At 37.2% G+C, this 18646-nt stretch overlaps 2 protein-coding genes across 2 annotated transcripts; one reads left to right on the top strand and one right to left on the bottom strand.

Moving 5' to 3' along the window:
- The first annotated feature begins 739 nt into the window (after positions 1-739).
- On the top strand, positions 740-11593 carry rab5b (RAB5B, member RAS oncogene family). The gene is made up of 6 exons (XM_056242075.1): positions 740-800; positions 6272-6563; positions 8059-8210; positions 8305-8427; positions 9210-9303; positions 9872-11593. Exons 2-6 carry the CDS (start codon positions 6401-6403, stop codon positions 9982-9984), a joined length of 645 nt encoding a protein of 214 aa, XP_056098050.1. The 5' UTR covers positions 740-800; positions 6272-6400; the 3' UTR covers positions 9985-11593.
- Positions 11594-12646: 1053 nt separating this feature from the next.
- On the bottom strand, positions 12647-18425 carry dbr1 (debranching RNA lariats 1). The gene is made up of 8 exons (XM_056242079.1): positions 18149-18425; positions 17772-17896; positions 17521-17601; positions 17351-17436; positions 16935-17159; positions 14991-15068; positions 14722-14867; positions 12647-13877 (listed from the first exon to the last, which is right to left on the bottom strand). The coding sequence occupies exons 1-8, from the start codon at positions 18343-18345 to the stop codon at positions 13109-13111; spliced, it is 1707 nt and encodes a 568-aa protein (XP_056098054.1). The 5' UTR covers positions 18346-18425; the 3' UTR covers positions 12647-13108.
- Positions 18426-18646: the final 221 nt, after the last annotated feature.

The following is an 18646-nucleotide window of genomic DNA, read 5'->3' as shown; positions in this document are numbered from 1 at the left end:
TCACCAAACCATCATTTTAGAATAATAAAGTACTTAAAGTCTAATGAACATGTAACGTCTCTACAGCATTATTATCTCTAAGAAAACAAACAACGATAAAACAGAACAACTGTTCCTGAGCGGTTGCCATGTCTGCGTCACGTGACGTAACACAAATTGTTATATTTGGAGCCCGGCTTCATTTCAATATAAAAGTCACAGGATGTACACATACAAACATATTTTTTTACTTTTTTATTCATATTCATACTTTTTTTCTAGCAACGCGTAATGATTTTAAAATACAATTACTTAGTATTATTGATCATGGTGATCAAATAATATTGGGTGTTATTTAATAATCTTGAATTATTTGTTGATAACATGAAACACTGAACACGTTCCTTCTCCAGATTTCAAAATAAAAGTTAGTCAATTTAGTTTAATTTAAGAGACAATAGACTATTTATTTTATTTGTATTTTATTGCATGTGACCTTATTTCATATTTATTTTCTTTCAAAATAAACTGTAAAGGCCTGTATAAGAACTAAGGTAACGATGTATGTAATTTTATACAGTTTTACATCGTTTAGTCACTGCAAACGAGAAACAAGATTAACCTTATATTAAGACTGCCCATACATTATTACTTATACCTACATTAGGAATGAAAATAAATATAAATCTCTACAGATTATTTGATTTGTATGGTTCACTGCGCGTGCGCAGATGTGCAGGAAGTGCTCGCAGCCCGATAACCAGCTGATAGATCAACAACCGAACAGCCACCTCTAAAACAGCCGCGACTGGAAACAACAGGTAAATATCACCAATCTCGGTAATTTTATATCACTCTATATATCTAAAAGAGGTGTGTTTATTTTGGAAATCGATGTTCACGGCACCTCTTGGCCCGCTTCGCCTGGATCGAGACGAGTCACGTTAATGGTCAGAGTCTATACTGCGTCTCTAATGCATCACATCAGACACATTCACCTGACAGTCAGAGTTATGTGTTAGATCAGTAGACATACACCTTATTATTGCAGTTATGCATTATATCTGTAGACATACACCTGATTATTACAGTTATGCATTAGATCAGCAGACATACACCTAATTATTAGTTATTAATCATCAGATCAATAGACATAAACCCATACCTGTCAAGTTTTGGATTTGAAAATAAGGGAAATTTTCCGGCGCCCACCGCGAGCAGTCATTAGCAGTATCCCTTACATCAGGTGTTATAGCCTAAATGAAAACATACACACACACACACACACACATATATATATATATATATATATATATATATATATATATATATATGTGTGTATGGTATATAGGGTATATATTAAGAGCATTTATTTAAAGGCTTATTTGCATATTTTCTGTTCATTTAACATTGCTTGTCTTTACATTTACATTTTATTTTCATTCCACACATTATTTTCATTTCATATTGCTTTTCTTTTACAGTTTTTCTTTTCATTTGCAGTTTTTCTTTTCATTTCACACAACTTTTCTTTACTCTTTTAGTGAGTTATTGAACAAATTTGTTGCAGACTTTGTATTAACTGTTTTGGAAGGAGTGTATTTGTGGGCTGGGCCACAGTGGTTAATTTTACATGAGAGTATAGAGCAAACAGTTCTGTTGTCTAACGTCATCCTATTCTCTGTAACAATCTTTCGTACCATGCTAAACCCCCTTTCTCGTGCTGATCGACATACATCATTCCTTCCCCGTGTGAGATGCTAAAGTCGCAGTTACAAAATGCGCGTAACTGTCCCCCACCCTGCTCCTCTTCAGAAAAGTAAATTCGCTATCCCATTGATCGCGGTATTTAGTACATGAGGTTTATTTATTTTTTTTTGGCAGGAGTGCCTTGCTCTGTCATAGCGTCCATCATCCGTCTCTGTTTTTGTTTGTTTTTTTGTTTTCCCCGGGTTGTCACTCATCATCTGACCTCACACACTAACCTCGCGACAACTGCCACCTACAGTAGGCCTACCTGTAGTTATCGCGAGGCTAGTGACAGCTAGAGCTCAGATTGGGAATGTTTTTTTTTACTCCGCCCGGGGTATTATTATTTTTCAATAACGCAGGTTAAAATACGGGAGATTTACGGGAAAATCCTAATACGGGAGGCTGGCGGGAAAGAAAGGTAAAATACGGGACTTTCCCGGCCAAAACGGGATACTTGACAGGTATGCATAAACCTGATCTTTAGAGTATATTAGTCAGATCAATAGACATACACATGCTTATTCGAGTTATTAAAGGGATAGTTCACCCAAAAATTAAAATGATCCCATAATTTAATAAACCTTAAGCCATCCTAGGTGTATATGACTTTCTGTGTTTCTGAAAACTATTGGAGTTATATTAAATTATATCCTCTTCCCAGCTTTGAGTTTTTAAAGCTCCAAAAAGCACATCCATCCATCCATCATAAAAGCAATCCATACAACTCTAGTGGGTTAATAAATGCATTCTGAAGCAAAGCAATGGGTTTTTGTAAGAAAAATATCCAAATTGAAAACTATTATCACTGGATTTGGCAACGGCTGTACGCGCGTTCGCGGGAGAGTTGAGTTCTGGCAGAAAGGTGACCTCTGACCCGTCACCTGACGTATGACATAGTTCCTCAAAATCCTCCAACATTTTTCTTTAAAACTTTTCGTTTTAGACTTCTAATTTGTGACCGGCGTTTTGTTGTGCTCCATCCTCCTTACAAAAACACATAGCTTCGCTTCAGAAGACATTTATTTACCCACTGGAGTCGTATGGATTACTTTTATGATGGATGGGGATGGATGCGCTTTTCAGAGCTTCAAAAAACTCCCCTCTGTGGTAATGGCATTGAATACACTATTCAATGCCATTGCCAATACAAAGCTGGGAAGAGCCAGGATACTATTTAATATAAATCCGATTGTGTTCGGGTGAAAGAAGAAAGTCATATAGGCCTACACCTAGGATGGCTTGAGGGTGAGTAAATGGGATAATTGTCATTTTTGGGTGAACTAACCCTTTAATCAGATCAATAGACACACAACCGATTAGTTGAGTTATTAATCTAGATAGACACAGTTAGAGCTATTTATCAGATCAATGGACAAACACCTGATTATTATAGTTATTAATCAGATCAATACATATACCGGATTATTAGTTTATTGTACATGTGCACTATATGAAATGTGGTATACATTGACATGATGGTAAGGGTTATCAATTATAGATGTTATGTAAAAAATAGAGGTTTTGATGGACAGTTAAAGGTATTACATTAATTACTCATGGAAAATCCATCTATGCATAAATGTTACTGCAAATGATGGTATTAATTTATGTTACAATTAAGTTCATGTATTGTAAAGTATATGTAAATGCAATTCATTACAACAGCATTAACAATATAACTGTGTAATTACAATCAGCTCATCAAAGATTTTACATATTAAGTGTACATTGACCACAGCTGACACTTTATTTAATGCCTTTAAATTGCTGTATGAGAGTGGTATTCAAATGGCGGACCGCTAAAATGGCGCAATTACTTCCCGCGGTCCGGATGGAACCAAGCTGGGGTCTGGAACCGGGCCGCGGGACATAATTGCGCCATTTTACCATTTCTACAGTTTAAAGTGAGCAGCGCGTCGAAACAACAGAGAGGTTCACACCATAAGTGCTCAGGGTTGTTTATGGTAATGATATTTCGGCGCTTCATTCTCTAATATTTTTATCTAGAGCCAAACCCTTTCCACTCCGTGTTGCTTCTCTCTCCCGCTAAAGATGTAAAGCGCTGCATTAAGAGCTGCAGATGACGCGGTTATTTTAACAACAGCAGCAAGATGTGAGCAGCAAAATAGATTCTAAAATTTGCTGAAAACGAGAATGCAGCAAATACAATTCTTTTTATCTGACTCCGTCTGTTTAACTTAACCATGTTTGTGGCAAGGTTTGGTGCCTTTAGATATTTTTTTCATACATTTATCATTATTATATCAGCATATTAAGAGCATTTCATAATAAACAATGTTAGAATTTGGAAAATTATTTAGAGATGGCAAGGTAAGACAAAAAACTTTGAAATTATAGTAAACTTTTTTTGTGCTCATGATGAGAGTTTTGATTATTAGATTATGTACGTTGTTTTTTTTTAGTAGTTTATTACTTTGAGCAAAATATACAAATGGTCCATACTTTTCTTACGAGGTAAACTCTGGACCTCCAGTTAGTTTTCGCAGTCACAAGGCCTTCTATGTGCCATACACGTACTGTAGGTGTATCAATGTAAAAGAAAAATAATAATAATATATATAATAACAGCCTGACAAAACATCTCATCTTACCCTTTATACTCATATCCAGTTGGAAAAAATAGAATTACTTATTTTGGTAAATATTATTAAAAAAATTTTTTTTAGATATCACGCTTTGGCTCTCAGGGCCCAAGATTCTCATCTTTGTTGACCATTTTGAGTGTTAAGGATTTTTTTAGTTTACAAAGAACTACGACTGCCCTGATGGAAATGTAAAACTGTTCCAAATAAGTATTGTCCGGACCTCTGCTGGGGAGGAAATATAGAGACCGGACCTCTTGAAACTCCTTGCTTGAGGCATTGAATACCCCTGCTGTATGAGATGACTTTGAGCTATGTAGGCCTAGCCTACTTGAAACGGCTAAGCTATAAATGTTTGCACTGCAAAGTGATAATACTTATGCAAACTCAGAGAGACCAAGCACACGACCAAGAAACCACAAAGAGGTGACAAAGTTTTAACCTGGTGGTTTCCTACCTAACCCTAACCCACGCTCAACTTCTAGTTCATCGATCGTTGTTTATGTCGACATCAATTACAACATTGCAACAAAACAATACAATTCATACTTGGGGCAAAATGCTGGATTTGGAATGTATCAGAGACTTTACTTTAACAACCAGAAATTGTCACTGAGATGCCAAGATAAGAGTGCGGTAACTGCGGTTAAAGTTGATTTTCTTCCTGTCATGCCCATCAAGTCTATTTTTAAGTTCAATGTATCTCGAGGTTATACTTGCCACCTTGTTTTCTACAGACATTTTAGGATGTTTAAATATAAATATATTATGGAGTATGGTACTTGCCTTGAATTGAAACTGTCATGAGGATGTTTAGCAATACAGTCTTTCCTAAGAAATATTATTGTGTTGCTTTACTCACCAGCTTCCCTATTTCTGATGAGAACTGATTCACATATGTAGAGGATCTGTGGTTGTGTTTGAAAGGATACGACAAGCTGAAGTCACCTGTTTTCTCACTTGTTTCTTATTTTGACTGTTAATTCATTTGTTTTAGTTCAGGTTTGCTATAGCTATTGAGTTTTTTCTTCTAGGCCATAGTTAAAGTTGCCATGAAATGGATTGTTGCGATGTTTTTTTTGTTTTTAACGTATTGTATTGAAATGGCTTCTCGAACAAGAAAACATGTAGATGTTTTGAACGACTTGATTTTGTTAATCGGGAATTGATTGAATCGTTGGATGGTTGTGGTTTGCTGTTGCTATGATCTCATTTGTGTGACAGGATGTCCCGCCGTCACTCCAGTAAACATGTGACCAGAGAAGAGATGTTGCTGCAAAAGGGAAGGGAATTTATTAAAAACATAGGTTGACTTGACTATAAGTAACATTGCACCTACATGTCTATGTAACACTTTCATTGGGGTGTTAGTTGAGTATTAGTAGACTGGTAGGGTTAGATTAAGTTGACATGTAGTTGCAAAATTACTTCTAGTCAGTAGAATGTCTGTTGGGGGACCTTCACAATAAAGAGTTAGCAGATATTAAGCAGACAGTCTACTAATACTCTAATGACTCCTTGTTGACATGTAGTTGGAAAGTTACTTATAGTCAACAGCACATTCAAAAGGAACCATCAAAATAAAGTGGTACCAAAAAATGAAAAAAAATGATGATGTGCATGGATAAATCCTTTATAATAAATACTGCAATAGTCCATAAAAAAAAAATCTCATGGTGACTTTAAACTAAAGTGACAGTTCCCCCCCAAATTAAGATTCTGTCATCATTTACTCACTCATTTCTTTCTAAACCTGTATGACTAGCTTTCCATTTTTTTTTTATAAAAATGTCTCAGTATGTTTTAAATTTCTTGCAATGACAAAAAAACCCTTTGATTTTCAGTAAGTTAACTCTTACCAGAGCATTTTAGTTATGACTTTCTCTTCCACTACCCATTCCAGTAACGTTCTGCTCTTACTGTTGTTTGTTTTTTAGCATCACAGTCTGACTTCTGTCCTCACAGCCTAAAAAGAAGTCTCCAGTATTTAAAAAAAACTGAGTCCACTGCTTTGAGTTGCTGCTTTCAGAGACGCCATCAGGGAGGACGGCCACCCTTCCTACATCATGAGCACCCGCGGGACCGGCAGGACCAATGGGAGCCTACCGCAGACCAAGATCTGCCAGTTCAAACTGGTGCTGCTGGGAGATATGGCCGTCGGCAAGTCCAGCCTGGTGCTGCGCTTTGTTAAGGGCCAGTTTGATGAGTTTCAGGAGACCACCATTGGAGGTGAGGCATAGGAGATGAATTTGAATTCAGTTCATAAAGATGGGTAGGGTACTACTAATCTTTAGGAAAAATTGGGTTGGTTTAAGCGGTTTATTGCATTTACATTCGTACATACACTACCATTAAGGTTTGGTGTATTTATAAAGAAATTACTACTTTTATTTAGCAAGGACATTGAATTGATCAAAAGTGACAGACTTTTACTTTATTACAAAAAAATAGATTTCATAACTGTTTTCAACATTAATAATAATACGAAATCTTATTTCTTGAGCACGAAATCAGCATATTAGAATGATTTCTGAAGGATCATGTGACACTGAAGACTGGAGTAATGGCTGCTGAAAATTCAGCTTTGACATTACAGGAATAAATGACATTTTAAAATATATTAAAATAATATTTACTGTTTCTACGGAGTGCGTTAAAAGTGAAATTACCAGACTTTTCCTGGTGTTTTTCACACAGTCTCATTGGGTGTGAGCAGTACAGTCAACAGTGCCGAGAACACATTTGTGGATCCTTTATAGTGATCTGTAAGCCTGTGTTAATTTGACTTCAAACGGAGCTAATTTTGTTCTTAGTCATAGCAGTAGATGTCAGTAGATAAAAGATATCACATGTGAGAATGATGACAAACTAGGTTGACTATCTCTGTGTATAATCTTCACACTAGAATTTGCAAAAATTGTTATAGACTTTGGCTCCCATAAAATCAGAGGCAGGCAAATAGCATAAAAAATGGACGTAATCCAACACTAATATTGGACTGAAGTTCTTGTTAAAGTAATAAAACACTTGAGGTCATTACAGTGATTTGACAATGGTTAAGGGGTATTTTAAGTCATGAAGCAGAGGTCTTGAGTGGTTTATTGCTTTTATAAAACAGCAACAGCAATATTATAAAATACGCCAATGTTCAATGAATAATTAATTAAAATAAAATTATTTAATAAAAATAACGGATCAATAATAGTCATCAGAATAAACAATACTACTCCTAAAAAAAATTGTTGCTTGTTTTACCCTTGGTGCATTTATTTATAGAATTTATTGACCTCAACATTTTGTTTGTGCATCAAAAACTAAATTTAAGTTTTCTATTCTACAACCAGTGTTATTTTAGTATTATTTATATAATAATACTATTATTAATATTTAGAATTAGCTTTATTTTTATATTTTCAGTTTTCCTTTTATTTTTTCTTCGTTTTAGTGTTAATTTGTAGTGTTTTAGTACTTTTATGCGCTTTTGTCATTTTTTTATTAGTGTTTTTATTTAAAAGTTCTATTTACCTTTAACTAATTTTAGTTAGTTTTCTAATATTTATATTTGATTTGATTTCAGTTGAATGATTTTTAGTTACAGTTTTATTTAACAATAACAACTTTGAATTAAAGAACAAAGAACCAAAAATAAAAAACAAGACGGAACTACTATTAATACGTGAATCTCTGGCTTAGATTACTTATCTTTTTTGTTGCCCACCATCAGCTGCTTTCTTGGCACAGTCTGTTTGTCTGGACGACACTACAGTGAAGTTTGAGATTTGGGACACTGCTGGACAGGAGCGCTACCACAGCTTGGCCCCCATGTACTACCGTGGAGCCCAGGCGGCCATTGTAGTGTTTGACATCACCAAGCCTGTAAGTTAACAGTACACTCTTTATACAAAGGATACAAACATTCATTTGGTAAAATAGTAGATTTGTTGCTTAGTCTTTAGCCATCTGTTTGTAGGAAACATTTGAGCGAGCAAAGGCGTGGGTGAAAGAGCTGCAGCGGCAGGCCAGTCCCAACATCGTCATTGCTCTTGCAGGAAACAAGGCCGACCTAGCAGACAAGAGACTTGTGGAGTATGAGGTCATATCTTTCTCTCTTTTATTTCTAGACATGGGAGGTGTTGTTAGGGTTGTTCCTGTCAATGAAGTAGCAAAAATGTTGAAAGAATCCCTTCTGGGTTTGATTCATAAATAGCTCTGGGATTGTTGTGTTTGTGGTGTGCCCTTGTTTTTATTTTGAACTTAGGAAGCACACAGAACATAATTAAACCGTTTCAAATTTTAGTGTAAAAAAATACACCGCAATTCAAAAGTTTGGGGCTGTTTTTTTAAAGAAGTCTCTTATGCTCACCAAGGCTGCTTTTATTTGATCAAAAATACAGTAAAAACAGCAATATTTTGAAATATAATTACAATTTTCTGTTTGAATAAAATATTAAAATGTAATTGATTCCTGTGATGTCAAAGCTGAATTCTCAGCATCATTACTCCAGTCTTTAGTGTCACATGATCCTTCAGAAATCAGTCTAATATGCTGATTTGGTGCTCAAGAAACATTTCTTATGATTAGCAGCAATACTGAAAACAGTTGTGCTGCTGAATATCTTTTTGGAAGCCATGATACTTCTTTTTCAGGACTCTTTACTGTCTCTCTTGATCATTGTAATGCATCTTAGCTAAATCATATATAAAAAAAAAAAAAAAAAAGAAATCTTACTGACCTCAAACATTTGAACGGTATTATTAGTACACAATAACTATGTCATACACATTTGACAGCCCAAATAATTATTTGAACTGTTGGTTATTTCTCTAATGTCTTGTGTGCAGTAACCCAGACATTCATTTTACATTTCTGAACAGGAAGCTCAGACATATGCAGAAGACACAGGCTTGCTTTTCATGGAAACTTCTGCCAAGACTGCAATGAATGTAAACGAGTTGTTCCTGGCCATTGGTAAGTGCTAAAGTTGTTTTCTAACTGTAGTGTATTCTCTTCTGCACATTGTTATTGTTACTACAATAAAACTGTGGTATTATCTACAAGTGTCATCAAATAAGGAATCGAAATTTCAGGTGGTGACAAGGGACTACAAACTTTAGATTTCAATAAATTCAAGAACATCAGTGAACATTCTTAATATTGTTAGTCTTTTCTTTACACGCAGAATTAAAACTCTCCTGGCATACCATCCCATTTCCAGATTTTCAGATTGTTAGTCTAAACAGCGGGGACTATATGGTTATTGATTGGCAGATCTGCAAGCTTGCGGGCGGGATTTAAACAGATTCTATATGATTGGAGAAGTCCGGCATATGGTACAGAAAGAAGTCTGTTGTAAAAAGTAAAAAAACAAAAAACAAAATAAATGTATGCATGGATGAACCGTTTGCAATAAAATCAATTACATCATTTAGAAAATAGTGAATTTTCATTTCCTGCCAACTTTAAACAAAAGATTTACAATATTAATCTCGATTTTCAAGCTCATTTCTCAATTTTTTTCTTCTTCATTTAACAATAGCAAAAAAGATGCCAAAAACAGACACCCAAAACCCCACGCATGCTGCCCGACACAGGGGCGTAAATCTACAGGACCCAGATGCACAGTCCACTCGAAGCTGCTGTGGGAACTAAAGGCCTGTCAACACTCCATAATGGGAGACCACCGACACCTTCTCCTTCCCAAAATCCTACCCTTCACCCTTTCACCTCCCAAGACGGATACGAAAAGAGATCGAAAGAGAGGGGAATAACAGAAAGAGATTGAGGAAAATCCCTCACTGATGCCATAAAGAGATTTTTCAAGGAAGACTTCTGATGGACAGGGTAGAAGAAAGTGAACGGACGATGGACTCTGTCATATGTGGCAGTATCTGGATTCTGTATTATTTTTAAGTAAACAATGTTTTCAGCCTCTGTTCATTTTCATTATGCCAGCAAGCACCAAGGTGTCACCCAAAGAGATAGAGGAACACAGAAGAAACAGGATGAACAGAAGAATTATTTCGCCAATAAATCTTCCCATTCTCAGTCCTGAATTAACTGAGATGGTCCATAATATCCCCTTAAAACATCCGGAAGTCTTCAAGCGAAATCTACACAAAGTATCCGTATGCTCTGGGCTCCCCCATTCTGATCCCAACTCTAACACTGGAAGGAAGTCAGCACCTTAACCTGAAACTAACCCTTACAATTCTTCAACCATGAGCTGCATCTACTAATTTTTTTTAAACTACGAATTGAAAGGAACACTGAAGCAAAAGTTATTCATTAACCCTGAGCTTGTTTTTTTCAGCCTCCAGCTTTATTTATTACCTTTGTTTGAACTGGTCTCCCTTACGTAGCTTGTCATTCATCTTAGACCCGAAAAGTATTGAAGAACATCAATGTTGTCTTCCCTATCCCATTTCCTTCTCCCGACCGCATTGATCTTGAAATTCAGTGTTGAAGTTCACTAAACGACAGCAAGCTCTACGATGCCTTCTCTACGTTCTTGTCGCTTTGTGTAAACTACTGTTTGAGAAACAATCGACAAATCATTTACAACGTATTGACACCAAGCAGATGACCGATCGAAAAGCATTTCGCTTCACAAGTGATTGCAGAATATCGCACATTGATTCGTTTGAACAAGGAATTCATGAAATACCAGGCCAATGTCTCAGTATGCTATGAAAAAGCAACAAAAATATTTAAGCACCCACAAATCAAGAAAGTGAATGATTTAGTAACCGATGCTGTGCAATACAGTGGGATGGAAAATAACAGCAAGGGAAATTTTTACCCACAAAACCCCTGAAAAAGTGGAAAAAAACAGAAGTGCCTATACTCCGTTTTTTCCGTGTTCTTTGTTTTGGGCTTGTTTGAGGTCGGCAGACCGCCAGAAAAGTAGCGTTTTCGAGATGTTGGCCCAAAGTGTACAGGCAATAACCTGTAAAAAATAATCAGTTGAGCTTGTTAGAAACAGAGGAGTCATTTATGAAGTTTTGTTTTATGGATGCTGTTTGTTGATTTGTATAAACATAGTTTTATTTAAAATTGATTTTAGTCTGTAATTTAATGGGTTACCAGTAAGTTTATATGGTCATTTAGGGAATGAATTAGGAATCATGATAAGATGTTACACAGCTTGAAGTCATTTGTCATGTGTCTTCAGGTCCACCTTTTTTGTGGAATAGATCTGATCTCCTGTTAACACCTCTGTGAACTGAATTGTTAAATAAAGCTGTGCTGTGCTGTTCTGCTATGAGTGAAATGTGAGTGGTTTCTGTGCCTTTTTGTCTAGCCTTGATCTAAACCTCAGCTAACAGTCATTTATGAGGAAACGGCATTCAACAGTTGTCTGGCTGCACGCCATGTGACATGTCACTGCAATATTTACCCATAGGTGTCAAATTTCAAATAGACTAGTAGCAGCACCAAACAAAATTGCAAAAATAATGTCCAAACATGTTTCCCAAACACTTCTAGTGGGGTATGCAAATAAATAGCTGTTTATGTATATTGTGCTGCGGCCCAGACTCTTGAAAATAATAAAAATATCATGACTGGAATGATTTGCGATCAGAATCAGTGCTGCAGGAATGAGTCCGAAACCTGGAAACGAGTGAGTATATTTGCACTTCCGGTTCCATTTTCAGTCAAGCTCAAGATATTTTAACATTTTATTTATTCTTCTATGACATAAAATACATCAGTAATACACCACTTGGCATATTTCTTATGCTTGTGGTTGCTAATAAGTGTCTAATTGGAACTACAGAGGCTGCCGGGGACATTAAACATCACGTCGAACAGGGAAACTCATCTAAAGTTACTCACAAAGTATGCTTTTACAGCCTTGTCATGTTTATACTGAATTTTCTGTCCTTTTATAACCTAACTTTAGCCTTTTACTTAAGGAAATTGTTTTTAAGCTTCAAAACTCATCAATTTGTATTCTTTTCATAACTTTTTTTTCCACAAATAAAGATTATTTTGATGAACCTCTAAGAATCAAACTTTTGTTTGTGGTTACTTTCTGCAATAATCCAAAACCCAATGGAAAAAATCATATCCTATTTGTTGTTGTTTTTTGTCAAGGAAACCAGGGTGATGCTATCTTTTGGGATGGCCAACAAAAATGTTATCCTTGCAGCATTCTATGCTCCAACATTACCTGGAATGTTGCATTAGGGGAAAAAAAGAGAAAAAAAAAAGCTCGATGACTCAAGAGCTCAAGAAAGTTGATGCATTTTCATGAAAAACTGAGATAAAATAAAGTATTTCAAAATGCAAAAAATGACATCAGGATCACTTAATATTTGAACTTTGATGTATTTCCAATCAAATGGTAAAGCAAACTCAATCACAAAACTAATAATAAAATAACAGCCAAGACAGAGAGCAAACAATTGAGTGTGTTGTGATATATTTGGCTAAAAATAATAATAAAAAGGAACAGATCATTAAAACCAATCACAAATGACAAATACAAGATAAAAATGTATAAATGGCTGTGGCATTACTTTATACACATGAAAATACCAAAAATAAAAGTAGTACATAACCTTGACATTTCTGAAAATAGCTTTCCATTAATTCTTCACAATCATAATCAGCAAAACTTCTGTTCTTTAAAACAACAGTAGTTACAAAGCAGATCAAATCAGTCTAGTAACCCATTCAACTCTTTAGAATCAAAAAGAGACAGCAAACCAACTGGCAGATCATTCTTGGTATATGTAATTTGCTGATCTAAAAATATAATTGCATTTATCTAGCCCTCACTTTCTTCATCATCTACTGCCGTGTAGATACTCTGGTTTCTCCGTTTTATTTGAGGTGTGCCACCCGTGTGACTCGCGGGCCCCTGTGCCGTCTCACCACTCGTGCGTTTGGGGACCCTGGCTGACGTGAAGCCCCCCTCCTCTTCTGAGCTGCCCTGAGAGAGGGATGCTGAAGGAGGGGGAAGAGAAAGAGGCCGTAAGGAGTGTAGTGGAGCCTCCGTCTCTGGTGCAGCACATGGGGGCGGTAAGATCAGTCTAATAGCTGTCTCTCGCTGGGGGCTGCTGTCTCTATCGCTGTCCTGGCCCCCCATTTGCCCTTCTGGAACCACTGCGTCTGTCCCTTTCTCCTCGGCACATCCTACTGCCTCATCCTCTTCCTCCTCCCATTCATCCTCAATGGTGATTTCATCAGGGTTGTAGGAGCTGGAGAGGCCGGAGGTGTCAGTGGGGTATTCACTGGGTTCGTCTACGCTCCCAGTGCTGTCCTCGTCCTCCTCCTCTTCAGTCGCACCTGTGGCACCCTCCTCCCCATAAGTCTGCCCATTTTGCCCAGCCAGGATGTAGATGTCCGTCAGGCCGAGGGTGGCACACACCTCTGTGGTTTGGGGGTTGGTGGAGTAGGCTGGGTGAGCATTGGGTTGAGGGCGGCTGGGGTCGTAGGCGGGCACCGTCAGGCTGAAATTCTCAGGGATGCAGAGGTCACCACTCAAATCTCTCACAACCTCCATCATAGCTTCCTCTGACGCACTGAAATCCCACCTGAAAGAAGCAGAAAAATAGGATGCCAAAATACAAATTAATTTATGTGCACCAAATTCCAATTAATATTGGAATTATTCAGATTACATATGTATGTGATGTAAACGTGTAAACCCATTTGTCATAAACCAGTTAAGCCCAGGTTTCAAAATGGTATATGCTTATATTAACTCTATTACACTAAACTGACCCCAAAAGTTTCTTTTTTTATTAACACTTTCATTCAGCAAAGACACATTTAATTGATCAAAAGTTACAGTGAAGCGATTTATAATGATATAAAATATTTCTACTTAAAATAAATGCTGTTATGCTAGTGTTTCTTTTTACCAAAGAATCTTGGGGGAAAAAAAATGTATCACGGTTTTCAGAAATATACTGAAATGTTCTTTATATCACGACTTTTAAGTAATGATGCTGAAAATTCAGCTTGGACATCACAGGTATAAATTACATTTTAAATTGTATTAAAATAGAAAATAGTTATTTAAATTTGTAATAGTATTTCATAATATTACAGTTTTCCTGTATTTTTGATCAAATAAACATCCTTGGTGAGGATTTTTAAATATTCAATTACATATTCAAACAAAAATAACTACAGTATAGGTAATTGTGACAAACGTGACTAAGAACTATGAGAACGACAAGGGACACAGGCAGCTATGACAATTCAACATATCAAAGTGCATCTTCCGAATTTCCACAGGAGATTAGCAGGGAAAGATCTGAATTTATTGGGAATATGCTGGTTACTGGAATATGCAAATAGAATGAAGGCTTAACAAGCAATCAAATAATCATGCGCATGTAAATGTGGTTATTATTGTATTGTGGTCTGTACCGGGTGTGTAGTCCGTTGTCTTGCGGGGGGTTCCAAAAATTGTGGGATGGTTTCTGAAGTCGGTCTGTCGCTTTCAAGATGGCCAGCCACTCTGGGTCGTACTCGAGGTGTTCGGAGGAGCCCGGTCTGTCTGCTACCTCCACGATCTGCAATATCAAAATCTTGATTCATTCACAAAGATCTACTTCTTGTTCTACTACTAGATCTACAATATTTGGTCAAAGTGGATCTTGAAATATGCTTGTTGATGGAAACTGCAGGATCATTACCTGAAGGAAGTCTCGATGTGGAAGACACTTGTCAAGTGAGAGAAACTTGGTGATCTTTGCGGCAGAATTATTCTTAGCCTAATGTGACAAATAGCTTGTTGTTATTTACTTTTCAATAAATAATTAACTCTGATATCTACATCTTATCTTAGGCCTGTATGTAACTCCAAGAGAGATATAAAAATAATAAAATAGAGATATTCCAGAAGCTCTTTCATAAGACATGTTAAATTTATGTTGTCATAAAATAAAAATATATACATACACTCACCGGCCACTTTATTAGGTACCCCATGCTAGTAACGGGTTGGACCCCCTTTTGCCTTCAGAACTGCCTCAATTCTTCGTGGCATAGATTCAACAAGGTGCTGGAAGCATTCCTCAGGGAGTTTGGTCCATATTGACATGATGGCATCACACAGTTGCCGCAGATTTGTCGGCTGCACATCCATGATGCGAATCTCCCGTTCCACCACATCCCAAAGATGCTCTATTGGGTTGAGATCTGGTGACTGTGGAGGCCATTTTAGTACAGTGAACTCATTGTCATGTTCAAGAAACCAATTTGAAATGATTAGAGCTTTGTGACATGGTGGAAGTAGCCATCAGAGGATGGGTACATGGTGGCCATAAAGGGATGGACATGGTCAGAAACAATGCTCAGGTAGGCCGTGGCATTTAAACGATGCCCAATTGGCACTAAGGGGCCTAAAGTGTGCCAGGAAAACATCCCCCACACCATTACACCACCACCACCAGCCTGCACAGTGGTAACAAGGCATGATGGTTCCATGTTCTCATTCTGTTTACGCCAAATTCTGACTCTAACATCTGAATGTCTCAACAGAAATCGAGACTCATCAGACCAGGCAACATTTTTCCAGTCTTCAACTGTTCAATTTTGGTGAGCTCTTGCAAATTGTAGCCTCTTTTTCCTATTTGTAGTGGAGATGAGTGGTACCCGGTGGAGTCTTCTGCTGTTGTAGCCCATCCGCCTCAAGGTTGTGCGTGTTGTGGCTTCACAAATGCTTTGCTGCATACCTCGGTTGTAACGAGTGGTTATTTCAGTCACTGTTGCCCTTCTATCAGCTCGAACCAGTCTGGCCATTCTCCTCTGACCTCTGGCATCAACAAGGCATTTCCGCCCACAGAACTGCCGCTCACTGGATGTTTTTTCTTTTTCGGACCATTCTCTGTAAACCCTAGAGATGGTTGTGCGTGAAAATCCCAGTAGATTAGCAGTTTCTGAAATACTCAGACCAGCCCTTCTGGCACCAACAATCATGCCACGTTCAAAGTCACTCAAATCAACTTTCTTCCCCATACTGATGCTTGGTTTGAACTGCAGGAGATTGTCTTGACCATGTCTACATGCCTAAATGCACTGAGTTGCCGCCATGTGATTGGCTGCTTAGAAATTAAGTGTTAACGAGCAGTTGGACAGGTGTACCTAATAAAGTGGCCGGTGAGTGTATATTCAATTTATGCAATATATAAACATATTTTTTAAAATGTCTCTCTTAACATTTTCAGATGTTTGCAGATATTGCACACACACGTTACAATATATATATATAATGCTTTGAAATGGCTTAAAAGTTTGAGTTTTTTCTTCCCCAACTATTTTTTGTTGCTGAAGTAAAAAAAAAAAATCAAAAAAAAAAAAAAAATCACAGACATCCCTGTATTAACGCTCTCTTGTTCACAAATCACGAGACAAGAAGGCATCACAAAATTAGTCCGATTATCAATCTAATGACAATCTAGTGGATTGAATACAAATCACAATAACATATTCTAGATATTCAAGCTTTTTTCATTTTATATTGCCAGCAAATGATTGTGAATATATTTGTAAGAGTGACTTAAATCTAGTGTATCTGTGACAGCGTAATCTCTACAATGGAAACTGAAGGCTTGTATTTGTCAAAACCACTGACCCACCTCGTGCTGCATCAGTGCAGCAAACTTCACGTGCAGGTGAGCTGAGAACCAGTAGCTGGGCTGCAGGTGGTCTAGGAGTTCTGCCGCAGCAGGGCTGCCCAGGGTACCGCTCTCCACTTCCTGTCTGAGGAACTTCTTCTTGCGCAGAAGCTGATTTGTGTTGCCGTAGTGATAAATGCCTCTCGGCCAATCATGCGTAATGAAGACGTCTATGGGCATCTTGAGCTTGAGAAGTGAGGTTAGAAATTATACATGTAAATAAATAGTATTTTGCCAAGCCCTCTTTTTATGAATTAAGAATTGTGTCTGATTTTTCTTGATGCATATACAATTTCAGATTTTTTTTTCTGAATCTGCATCCTTATTATTGAACGTGTAAGATGTCTATTGATGCATTCCACATTACAAAGATTTACCTGTTTAAGCTTGAAGACGTCAATGTTCCGTATGTGGTACACGCTGCGCAATGTTTCTTGGCTGTACGGCGGAAACTCAAAGTGTCCTAAAATTGCATAAATTTTTTTAAAAAAATGCATATTTGTGTCTTATAACACAACACAGTTGATTTGGAACTGTTAAAACTCACCTTTCTTGTAATCGTGGGATTTAAATATACCAGAAAGACCGCCAATCCGTACACCTCTAAAGCGTACGACACCAGCATAACCTGAGTAATGAGGAACATCAAATCTATTGAGAACTATTATTTAAGCCAAGTACTATCCAGAAAACCATAAAAGTATGAGAATATTGAACACTGAAACACAAAATGTATACTAGATAATCTAACTACATATTAAAGTAACAATATTTGTAAGTATAGCCTAAAGATCTCACCCAGGTAATAGATGTTGGGAGCCACCCAGCCTCCATACGGAAGTTCCTGCAGATAGTTTGATGCCTCATGGTTTCCGCCAATGAAAATTGTCAGGACAGGAGCTTTCTTCTCACCAGAGTAGTACCTTAGAAAAACAATTGTAATAATGAGTAATGACATGAGAAACAATGGTCGACCAATATCACCAACACAATATTTACTTTTTATTTGACATTAAATAACCCATAAACATGCCATTTCTTTCTTTCTTTCTTTCTTTCTTTCTTTCTTTCTTTCTTTCTTTCTTTCTTTCAGGCCGATTTTCAGCCTATATAGTTATCTTTCTGCTCATCTGTCTATCTATCTATCCAGAGAATAACGTCAGGGGTTTCCTTACTTGTAAAAAGTTTGCATTTGTCTGTATTTGGCAGGCACCGCCATGCACTTCATGTCTCCTTCATTTCTGACAGCCTGGAAGTCTCCGCAGCACAGAAGCAGGTCCACCTTCACACCTTCTTTATTCTCCAGGTAACTGATGCTCTCATATATCTTATCCAGCTCTCCATGACAACAGCCTTCTACTGCCACCTTCATCCTTATTTCTCTAAACCACAGCGTTACACTCAAAGACGACAAAACGCGTTAACCATCGGTCAGCATGTACATCTTAATAGTTATACCAGAGAATGTCGGCTTTGGTTATACTTAATTCTTCCAGCAGCCGCTTTGACTCCCTGCACTCACATGCTACTCTGCTCATGCGCAAACGGTCATGTGACCAGCGCACTAAATGCATTTTTTATTCTTCATCCACACTTTCCGTAATTTATATTCGTTCTTCAGTTTATACAAAGCCCGTCTACGGACATTCTCTGGTTTATATATAAAACTTGTA

Source organism: Rhinichthys klamathensis, unplaced genomic scaffold (genome assembly GCF_029890125.1).
Source record: "Rhinichthys klamathensis goyatoka isolate OS25496 unplaced genomic scaffold, OSU_Roscu_1.1 h1tg000693l_1, whole genome shotgun sequence".
Classification (NCBI taxonomy): domain Eukaryota; kingdom Metazoa; phylum Chordata; class Actinopteri; order Cypriniformes; family Leuciscidae; genus Rhinichthys; species Rhinichthys klamathensis.
Note: the sequence above shows the minus strand (reverse complement) of the source record. Positions and strands in the feature narration are given on the sequence as shown.